Source organism: Mizuhopecten yessoensis, unplaced genomic scaffold (assembly GCF_002113885.1).
Source record: "Mizuhopecten yessoensis strain PY_sf001 unplaced genomic scaffold, ASM211388v2 scaffold6113, whole genome shotgun sequence".
NCBI lineage: Eukaryota > Metazoa > Mollusca > Bivalvia > Pectinida > Pectinidae > Mizuhopecten > Mizuhopecten yessoensis.
Genome location: NW_018406386.1, coordinates 441,961 through 454,843, shown reverse-complemented (window position 1 = coordinate 454,843; position 12,883 = coordinate 441,961). Strand labels below are relative to the sequence as shown.

At 39.7% G+C, this 12,883-nt stretch overlaps 1 protein-coding gene across 1 annotated transcript in view; it reads right to left on the bottom strand.

The window, feature by feature from the left end:
- Positions 1-12,883, bottom strand: part of LOC110451514 (extracellular matrix protein FRAS1-like) — a 187,604-nt gene that overhangs the window by 80,299 nt on the left and 94,422 nt on the right. Inside the window, exons 6-7 of the mRNA XM_021499579.1 lie at positions 9,234-9,317; positions 699-803 (exon numbers count right to left, since the gene is read on the bottom strand). Coding sequence (XP_021355254.1) covers positions 699-803; positions 9,234-9,317 — 189 coding nt within the window. The remainder of the gene's footprint in view (positions 1-698; positions 804-9,233; positions 9,318-12,883) is intronic.

Here is a 12,883-nt window from a genome sequence, read left to right as displayed (position 1 = left end):
AATACCAGAACCAGCTATAGGGGTATTACCAGAACCAGCTATAGGGGTAATACCAGAACCAGTTGTAGGGTATTACCAGAACCAGCTATAGGGTATTACTAGAACCAGCTATAGGGGTATACCAGAACCAGCTATAGGGGTATTACCAGAACCAGCTATAGGGGTATTACCAGAACCAGCTATAGGGTATTACAACTAACACATATACAGGATTTGGTAGTGATGCATTATTACAAATTTTGTACAGAAAAGATGAACAAAACCAGAAATTATTTTCCAGATATTAACACCCCATTGCCCTGTGAATGACCTACAAATATAAGCAGTGACCTTGGCATTGACTTGGGGACCTTGAATTACAAATTATCTGAGATATTTTCATACTTCACTGTTGTATGAATTTTGATAAAAAAAAAAAAGTAGATAGAGTCATGAAAATGAATTGTGACACAATGCAATACAACAGACATGGCTAACACTATATGCCCCCATAAAATGATGGGTCATATAATAATGAACTGTGTTTATTGGGAATTTTGTATCTATAAACTTTAGATAAAAACTTATAACAAAATGTTCTAAGGACTGCAATGCATCAAACTTGGTCCCACATAGTAGACAGGTATCATACCATATATTTCCTGAATCCATCTGCTTCTTTTTTATTCAAAGACCTTTTCTGGTAAAAGATTACTTACCTTAGAACACTTGAGTTCAGGCATGCATTCCTTTGATCTACAGACAGTGGCCCCATTGATACACACACAATAGGTACAGGGATTCCGCTTCCACTGGGCACCATCCTGGGGGGAAGATTAACAGGAACAATAATTATTTACCTGAATCCTCTTTTATCTTACTATGATGTTAAAATAGCATTACACAGTACAGAACTTCAAACTATAATTTGAACTTTGCTTCTGTATGTTATATATATTCAAAGTTTCATCAAAATCTGGTAATAGTTAACGTTGATTCTGTTAATTATTGTGTGGAAACTGGCTACCAATCAGAAAACAGTGGGCTCATCAATTTTATGCAGATTTTGCTCAGATATTGCACAGACTTAAAAAGTTTCATCAAATCAAACATTTGAACAAGTTACCTTGCAAAAAGCAAAAAGTAGATGGATAGACAGATAGACAAAAACAATTTTTTTCAAGACATATAAAAATTGAGAATTAAATCAAAGTGGGGCACATTGTAACCAAAGGAAGAGAACTGGACCGGTCTTTTGCCCGCGACCAGGTATAGCTCAATGGCTGGAGTGTCCATCTAGAGTTCAGAGAATTCTGGTCTGGCCATTCCACTCCTGTAACAGTGGTGTCTGACCAAACATTGTTTCAAGTACTGAGTACCCAAACCTGGGTTGTAAATAGAGATGTTTTCACGACTGAAGACTTACAAAAAAAAAGAAAAAGAGCAATGTAACAGAAATATTACCAGGTAGCTCAATTGGTAGAGTTTTCACCTAGAGTTTGGAGGGGTTTTGTGCACTTTTTTTAAAGGAAAATTTAATAAATTTCAACTAACGTTAAAATTTGTATATTTTCAGCATTCAAATGTAGGAGATGGAAAACCTATAACTCCAGTTTCCCTTTTTGCATGTATCTACATCATTTCAAAAGCCAAGGTCTACAGAGAAATGGCTATACAATACAGACAAGAGCCGTGTTAATGTCTAACCTACTATTTACTTGACGAGGATAGCAATCTGACATCCTCTCAGTAAATGTCAACACTGGTAACATTTCAATCATTCCTTTTTTTCACTGTGCATAAATCACATTTAAATGCAATTCCTGTTATTCAAATTTTACCAGAAAACTTTTATCTAAAAGGGCTTTGTGTACATTTTACAAACATTTTATCATTTTTGAAACATGATTGATGATATCAATGTTGTAACTTGAATGATCCAATTTGTAAACTTCAGGGTTTTATCTTTCTCTGTCTTTCTGTGAGAACTTTGAGCTTGTGAAGGGGATTGGTCATGTTTATATCCCTCCACATTGGTATTCTACATAATAAACCTAGCACTGGAAAATAGGCTCAACACTGCAGCATTGAACAAACCATACGGAGCAGACGACAGCAAAACCAAACAATTACAAACCCGACATCACAATCGAAATAACAGGTCTAGCTGAATGGACAGGGACTGCAGACAATGACAAGCATTACTGTGAGATCAATTAGCCACTAATTATTACCTGTGCACCGCCCCATACTACTAGTCACTAATTGTTACCTGTGCCCCGTCACATACTACTAGCCACTAATTGTTACCTGTGCTCCGCCCCATACTACTAGCCACTAATTATTACATGTGCCCCGCCCCATCCTACTAGCCACTAATTATTACATGTGCACCGCCCCATACTACTAGCCACTAATTGTTACCTGTGCACCGCCCCATACTACTAGCCACTAATTATTACATGTGCACCGCCCCATACTACTAGCCACTATAATTGTTACCTGTGCACCGTCACATACTACTAGCCACTAATTGTTACCTGTGCACCGTCACATACTACTAGCCACTAATTGTTACCTGTGCACCGCCCCATACTACTAGCCACTAATTGTTACCTGTGCACCGTCACATACTACTAGCCACTAATTGTTACCTGTGCACCGTCACATACTACTAGCCACTAATTGTTACCTGTGCACCGTCACATACTACTAGCCACTAATTGTTACCTGTGCACCGTCACATACTACTAGCCACTAATTGTTACCTGTGCACCGTCACATACTACTAGCCACTAATTGTTACCTGTGCACCGTCACATACTACTAGCCACTAATTGTTACCTGTGCACCGCCACATACTACTAGTCACTAATTGTTACCTGTGCACCGTCACATACTACTAGCCACTAATTGTTACCTGTGCACCGTCACATACTACTAGCCACTAATTGTTACCTGTGCACCGTCACATACTACTAGCCACTAATTGTTACCTGTGCACCGTCACATACTACTAGCCACTAATTGTTACCTGTGCACCGTCACATACTACTAGCCACTAATTGTTACCTGTGCACCGTCACATACTACTAGCCACTAATTGTTACCTGTGCACCGTCACATACTACTAGCCACTAATTGTTACCTGTGCACCGTCACATACTACTAGCCACTAATTGTTACCTGTGCACCGTCACATACTACTAGCCACTAATTGTTACCTGTGCACCGTCACATACTACTAGCCACTAATTGTTACCTGTGCACCGTCACATACTACTAGCCACTAATTGTTACCTGTGCACCGTCACATACTACTAGCCACTAATTGTTACCTGTGCACCGTCACATACTACTAGCCACTAATTGTTACCTGTGCACCGTCACATACTACTAGCCACTAATTGTTACCTGTGCACCGTCACATACTACTAGCCACTAATTGTTACCTGTGCACCGTCACATACTACTAGCCACTAATTGTTACCTGTGCACCGCCCCATACTACTAGCCACTAATTGTTACCTGTGCACCGCCACATACTACTAGCCACTAATTGTTACCTGTGCACCGCCCCATACTACTAGCCACTAATTGTTACCTGTGCACCGTCACATACTACTAGCCACTAATTGTTACCTGTGCACCGTCACATACTACTAGCCACTAATTGTTACCTGTGCACCGCCCCATACTACTAGCCACTAATTGTTACCTGTGCACCGCCCCATACAACTAGTCACTTATTGTTACCTGTGCACCACCCCATACTACTAGCCACTAATTGTTACCTGTGCACCGCCCCATACTACTAGCCACTAATTGTTACCTGTGCACCGCCCCATACTACTAGTCACTAATTGTTACCTGTGCACCGCCCCATACTACTAGCCACTAATTGTTACCTGTGCACCGCCCCATACAACTAGTCACTTATTGTTACCTGTGCACCGCCCCATACTACTAGCCACTAATTGTTACCTGTGCACCGCCCCATACAACTAGTCACTTATTGTTACCTGTGCACCGCCCCATACTACTAGCCACTAATTGTTACCTGTGCACCGCCCCATACAACTAGTCACTTATTGTTACCTGTGCACCGCCCCATACTACTAGCCACTAATTGTTACCTGTGCACCGCCCCATACAACTAGTCACTTATTGTTACCTGTGCACCGTCACATACTACTAGTCACTAATTGGTACCTGTGCACCGCCCCATACTACTAGCTACTAATTGTTACCTGTGCACCGTCACATACTAATGTAGATGGATGAGTTTTCTGTAAAACTGCACACCCTTCATTATCTCATGTCAGTTGTGATTACATCAGGTGGAAACAAAAAGGAATGTAGGGTTATCCCACTTACTGGCTGGAGACAGACATATAGTATGTCACATGTGATTTAAGACGGTCTGTCAGAGAAAAAACTATCACCACCTTGAAGATTCCAGGTCCTGAGTGGTGATGATTAAAGGGAGATAATAAAATTGTGTCATTTACATGATTAGCTTCCTGAGTATCAAGTCATTCATTTTTAATTTTTTTATATTTCACAGTGATAATGCTGTTATAGGAAATCTTTAGTTTTCGTTTACGTCAAATGTGTTTTAGGTCATAAAGTAAAGCTTTGTAAAAATGTTAACATAACCATCGAATAATGTCATTTCTATCATTACTGGAAAGCTACGTACTACTGTAGATCTAACACAGGTCCAGTGAACTATGAAACAGCCCTCCCCCTGTTGGTACACTACAAATAGCTCTCTGTCTGACATGGGTCTGTACTAGCCATATAAGTTCACCAATTATCATCTTGTTGAACTATTTATAAGTATTGGTGATAATTATCAGCCAGACAGACATTTAATGATGAATGTGTCTCCATTTCCTCAACAATTAACATTAAAATCTCATTATAAAATCAAGTTTTCTAATGATTATTTTTAAAAAGGTGCATATTTTACTTAGTTCAGTTCATTGGAGAATTCTTTTTAAGTACACAAATTCTAAACAACTTGTTTTACATGTAGGCTTGCGGACTAAATCAGGTAAAACAGACAACTATGACCATGACTTGAAGCAAACATAAATTCAGGTTCTACGTTATTAGGTTATTAACTTGTTAAAAACAAAATGTGTACTATTACTAGACCTAATGTTTTGTTGTCTCACCTCCATCAGATGTCCTAGACATGTTCTGTGTACTTATAATTATAAATGGGGTAAAGTTAAACAATGACCAGGTACTGCAGCCATATTGTGGTGGATGGATAGATTGATACATAGACTGATAGATTGATACATGGACAGATAGATTGAAACATGGACGGATAGATTGAAACATGGACGGATAGATGGATAGATTGAAACATGGACGGATAGATGGACAGATTGATACATGGACGGACAGCTGGACAAATTGATACATGGACGGACGGACGGACGGACGGACAGATTGATACATGGACGGACGGCTGGACAGATTGATACATGGACGGATTGATACATGGACGGATAGATGGACAGATTGATACACGGACAAACAGCTGGACAGAATGATACATGGACAGATAGATGGACAGATTGATACATGGACGGATAGCTGGATAGATTGATACATGGATGGATAGCTGGACAGATTGATACATGGACGGATAGCTGGACAGATTGAAACATGGATGGATAGATGGATAGATTGAAACATGGACGGATAGATGGACAGATTGAGACATGGACGGACGGCTGGACAAATTGATACATGGACAGATTGCTGGACAGATTGATACATGGACGGATTGATACATGGATGGATAGATGGACAGATTGATACATGAATGGATAGCTGGACAGATTGATACATGGATGGATAGATGGACAGATTGATATATGGACGGATAGCTAGACAGATTGAAACATGGACGATAGATGGATAGATTGAAACATGGACGGATAGATGGACAGATTGATACATGGACGGACGGCTGGACAAATTGATACATGGACAGATGGCTGGACAGATTGATACATGGACGGATTGATACATGGATGGATAGATGGACAGATTGATACACGGACAAACAGCTGGACAGAATGATACATGGACAGATAGATGGACAGATTGATACATGGACGGATAGCTGGATAGATTGATACATGGACGGATAGATGGACAGATTGATACACGGACAAACAGCTGGACAGATGATACATGGACGGATAGATGGACAGATTGATACATGGACAGATACCTGGACCAATTGATACATGGACGGATAGCTGGACAGATTGATACATGGACGGATAGCTGGACAGATGATACATGGACAGATAGCTGGACAGATTGATACATGGACAGATACCTGGACCAATTGATACATGGACGGATAGCTGGACAGATTGATACATGGACGGATAGCTGGACAGATGATACATGGACAGATAGCTGGACAGATGATACATGGACAGATAGCTGGACAGATGATACATGGACAGATAGATGGACAGAATGATACATGGACAGATAGCTGGACAGATGATACATGGACAGATAGCTGGACAGATTGATACATGGACGGATAGCTGGACAGATTGATACATGGATGGATAGCTGGACATATGGATACATGGACGGATAGCTGGACAGATTGATATATGGACGGATAGCTGGACAGATGATACATGGACAGATAGCTGGACAGATGATACATGGACAGATAGCTGGACAGATGATACATGGACAGATAGATGGACAGAATGATACATGGACAGATAGCTGGACAGATGATACATGGACAGATAGCTGGACAGATTGATACATGGACGGATAGCTGGACAGATTGATACATGGATGGATAGCTGGACATATGGATACATGGACGGATAGCTGGACAGATTGATATATGGACGGATAGCTGGACAGATGATACATGGACAGATAGCTGGACAGATGATACATGGACAGATAGCTGGACAGATGATACATGGACAGATAGATGGACAGAATGATACATGGACAGATAGCTGGACAGATGATACATGGACAGATAGCTGGACAGATTGATACATGGACGGATAGCTGGACAGATTGATACATGGATGGATAGCTGGACATATGGATACATGGACGGATAGCTGGACAGATTGATATATGGACGGATAGCTGGACAGATGATACATGGACAGATAGCTGGACAGATGATACATGGACAGATAGCTGGACAGATGATACATGGACAGATAGATGGACAGAATGATACATGGACAGATAGCTGGACAGATGATACATGGACAGATAGCTGGACAGATTGATACATGGACGGATAGCTGGACAGATTGATACATGGATGGATAGATGGACAGATTGATACATGGATGGATAGCTGGACATATGGATACATGGACGGATAGCTGGACAGATTGATATATGGACGGATAGCTGGACAGATGATACATGGACAGATAGCTGGACAGATGATACATGGACAGATAGCTGGACAGATGATACATGGACAGATAGATGGACAGAATGATACATGGACAGATAGCTGGACAGATGATACATGGACAGATAGCTGGACAGATTGATACATGGACGGATAGCTGGACAGATTGATACATGGATGGATAGCTGGACATATGGATACATGGACGGATAGCTGGACAGATTGATATATGGACGGATAGCTGGACAGATGATACATGGACAGATAGCTGGACAGATGATACATGGACAGATAGCTGGACAGATGATACATGGACAGATAGATGGACAGAATGATACATGGACAGATAGCTGGACAGATGATACATGGACAGATAGCTGGACAGATTGATACATGGACGGATAGCTGGACAGATTGATACATGGATGGATAGCTGGACATATGGATACATGGACGGATAGCTGGACAGATTGATATATGGACGGATAGCTGGACAGATGATACATGGACAGATAGCTGGACAGATGATACATGGACAGATAGCTGGACAGATGATACATGGACAGATAGATGGACAGAATGATACATGGACAGATAGCTGGACAGATGATACATGGACAGATAGCTGGACAGATTGATACATGGACGGATAGCTGGACAGATTGATACATGGATGGATAGCTGGACATATGGATACATGGACGGATAGCTGGACAGATTGATATATGGACGGATAGCTGGACAGATGATACATGGACAGATAGCTGGACAGATGATACATGGACAGATAGCTGGACAGATGATACATGGACAGATAGATGGACAGAATGATACATGGACAGATAGCTGGACAGATGATACATGGACAGATAGCTGGACAGATTGATACATGGACGGATAGCTGGACAGATTGATACATGGATGGATAGATGGACAGATTGATACATGGACGGATAGATGGACAGATTGATACATGGATGTATAGATGGACAGATTGATACATGGATGGATAGCTGGACAGATTGATACATGGATGGATAGATGGACAGATTGATACATGGATGGATAGCTGGACAGATTGATACATGGATGGATAGCTGGACAGATTGATACATGGACGGATAGCTGGACAGATTGATACATGGACGGATAGCTGGACAGATTGATACATGGATGGATAGATGGACAGATTGATACATGGATGGATAGATGGACAGATTGATACATGGATGGATAGATGGACAGATTGATACATGGATGGATAGATGGACAGATTGATACATGGATGGATAGATGGACAGATTGATACATGGATGGATAGATGGACAGATTGATACATGGATGGATAGCTGGACAGATTGATACATGGATGGATAGCTGGACAGATTGATACATGGACAGATAGCTGGACAGATTGATACATGGACGGATAGCTGGACAGATTGATACATGGATGGATAGATGGACAGATTGATACATGGACGGATAGATGGACAGATTGATACATGGATGGATAGATGGACAGATTGATACATGGATGGATAGCTGGACAGATTGATACATGGATGGATAGCTGGACAGATTGATACATGGACGGATAGCTGGACAGATTGATACATGGACGGATAGCTGGACAGATTGATACACGGACAAACAGCTGGACAGAATGATACATGGACGGACGGACGGGTTGATACATGGACAGATAGCTGGACAGATTGATACACGGACAAACAGCTGGACAGATTGATACATGGACGCATAACTGGACAGATCTGAACAGAGTACATCGTGTACGTACCTTGTAGCGAGTGTTTTGGTCTGTACAGGTAGCTCCTATACAACGTGGACAACAAAACCCAGGTGCTCTCTCCATCTGCTGATCCTGAAAAAGTCAAATGTCTGCAAGATTACATTTCAATGATAAATTCCTTTTACTTAGTAAAAAGTGTCAAAAACAACCTTTAATAGCGTAACAAGATTTCAAAGATGGATTTCTGCATCCACAATTGGAAGATTCAACAAGCACATGAACAGGTACCAATTGAAGGACTTCATGCAAACCGAGTTCCAACATTACCTTTGAGGTACTTGTCTATGGTAGAACTCTCTCAAACTGGTACAATTACAACTATGGACAAAGGAGATCACACATACCAAGTTTAATTATGACCCCTTCAGTATTTGGAATATTCCTTTACCACTTCGTAATCAAGAAATATCTATAAAAATGTTTAAATGCAATATCCATACAAAAGTGACAACAAACTTTACATGTTATTTCTTTGATGTTCTAGTGACATTTGCTTTATGAACTGGCTGAGTACACTAGGTTAACGCCCTGTTGTTAGGTTTTAATAGGTTTCAGATCCAAGCTAATTGAACTGGACATGACGGGTCATTTATTATCAGCAGGAACAGACACAGCAGCTAGCCTTTCTCAATCACTTTCCTTTTTCAATAAAAAGTCTGATAACTCAAGTAACTGAAGATAGCAGTCGAAATATGGCTGCAAGACAGACCTCCCACCTCCGTCCTACAATGTCTTATCACTAGGCATTGGAGATGATGATCTTCATCCTATCATGTATGAATAACAAAGTACTAATTAAACTGTTAAGTACTCCCAATATCTACTCTACAAATAAGATGAAGGTACAATCAATGCTCTCTACAATACTCCACACAATACACCTCTCTATTCTCACAGAGATGAGCTTTAATTGTTCCATACCAATTTTAACTATGTTTTAAGGATCCCCGTCCCTCCACCTAAAAATGTAATGAGGCATTGGGGTTTTTTTCTATGCGCATCGCTATTGCATAACCAAATCATTTCTGAACAATAACCCATACCTTGCGGTAGTTTCTTCAGATTTTTTGGGATATTATGAAATTTCGATTTTTTTTCCGATTTTGTTTTTCAATGGAACAAAATGAAACAAAATACATTTTATTAGCAATAAAACACATAAAAAATAATAACAATGTCAATATTGATGAACAAAACACAAAAAAACTGAGTAATTTTCTAACAATAATACTAAAACTAACAAAAATCCCCATTACATGAATCAATAAAATTCCGAGTGCCAATGCAACACGTTTAGGACAACGAAAAGAAAATATAGGTGACAAAAAATAAATATCTTGCGGACCTACTTATTATACAAAAAATTATAAAGATACAAAAAAACTAAACAAAAAAGAGAGACAACTCTTACATTTGTAACAATAATAATTATAAATCCCAAAAAGTCATATATACAATTTACAACATACAATATAGCACTTTTTATATACGAATATAATACAGTAGGCATTACCAACGTTTCACATACTTTACACAACAATATATAAAACAAAACTGCACATTGTGTACGAATAACATTATAACAAACAATGTACTTCACTGTGTCATAGCAAAAATGTCACAATGAACAACAATAACAAAGTTTCACATACTTTACACAACAATAATAAATTTCTACATAATAAGCAAATGACATACCACGTTGTGATATAAAAAAAATCACGCTATATACAACAATAATAAACTTTTACATTATGTACAAATAACAACATACGATATTGTGGTATACAAATATCACATTGTAAAAATAACACTGTTGTATGTAATATAAAAAATGAACTTGAAATATAGGCCTATTGGGCATATACATGTAATAACAAATATAGAATATAATCCTGACTATTGTGATGTATAAAATACTTCCCAGGCCAAAATATCTTTCCTGTCGGGTATTGCACAACCGTAGCCTAGTACCGCATTCCTTACAACCTTTCTGGTCCAGGTATTCAGATAACATCGCAGGTTCAACCACTCGTCTACCCTGCGACCAGGTTAAAAAGTTATTGACGTTTTCGTGATCACTAGTACTGGAGGGATCCTTATTGGACGTCGGTGTCGGCTCATCAGTAAAATTGCCAGTAAGCTTAGTAGGGGCCTCCGTAGCCAGCGTCTCTTCAATGTGTGAACGAGTGTCACTTTGTTTCGTCGCATAGTCGTGGTCTAGCAGTTAATATTGGACATCATTGTTGTTATAATTGTCAGTTAATGCGTTTAGTTTACATTAAAAACGGCCAATTTTACGTCGGGTTTGCATAACTGCCATCACTGCCACGACATTGTTTACATCGTTACGACAGCTTTTTTACCCTGACTTTCGCGATTGGAGATTTTCAATGCAAGGGACACAACTCTGTAGTCGAAACGTTATTCAAACGAAATCTATTCAAGGGAAGATAACAATATTGTCGACATGGTAATCAGGGGCAGGTGACTCTAACACTGAAAAACGACAGTGGAAATCTTTAGTGTTTTGCTCTGGCTGGGACGAGGATCCTTAAGTGACATGACCTGTACAACCTCTGTAACGTACAAGGATAATGTACACCATATATTTGTCTTGGCATATTCATATCTCCATAGCTATAACACTTGTCTATGGTAAGGAACATTCTATACATCATTCATGTCTGGCTAGAATACTTCAATCTATCATACGTATCACTCTCCATTATCCTCCAGTAACATCGGCAATATAGAGACAGATCTGGAGAAAATGTCTTCCTACAAAAATGTCTTAACTTTATAACACAGAAATAAGGGAACGCCAATTTATGACCATAAAAATGATGGTGGACTGCCACTCATTATGAGCATCATCTTGGTTTGTCTCCAAATCCTTGACAACGAGAGTCAGTCATCCTTGACAACAAGAGTCGGTCGTGGTATTGGGCACATGGTAAGCTTTTACGTGGCTCCACTGTCCCGCTGCTGACCATATCACTCACATTCTACCTATTTTCCATTTTATTCAGAAAAAGTTACTTCTATTTTATTTCCTAAATATAATCCTAGTTTAACATGTCTTCTTAATTAATATCTGGTGTTATCAACAAATACAATTTGTGACCTGAACTCTTTGTTTCCAAAAAGATCAGGAGAATATTCCCAAAAGATATATGTCCCTAGACAAGACTGAAATCCATTTTCAATTTCAGTAGTAAAGCAGATGTAAAACTATTTAAACCTCCTCTATGGGTAAAGTACACTATAACCCTCCCCTATGGGTGAAGTACACTCTAAACCTCCCCTATGGGTGTTGTACACTCTAAACCTACCCTATAGGTGTAGTACCCTATAAACCTCCCCTATGGGTGTAGTACACTAAAAACCTCCCCTATGGGTGTAGTACACTACAAACCTCCCATATGGGTATAGTATACTATAAACCTCCCCTATGGGTGTAGTATACAAAAACCTCCCCTATGAGTGTAGTATACAAAAACCTCCCCTATGGGTATAGTACACTCTAAACGTCTCCTATGGGTGTAGTATACTATAAACCTCCCCTATGGGTGCAGTATACTATAAACGTCCCCTATGGGTGTAGTATACTATAAACCTCCCCTATGGGTGTAGTA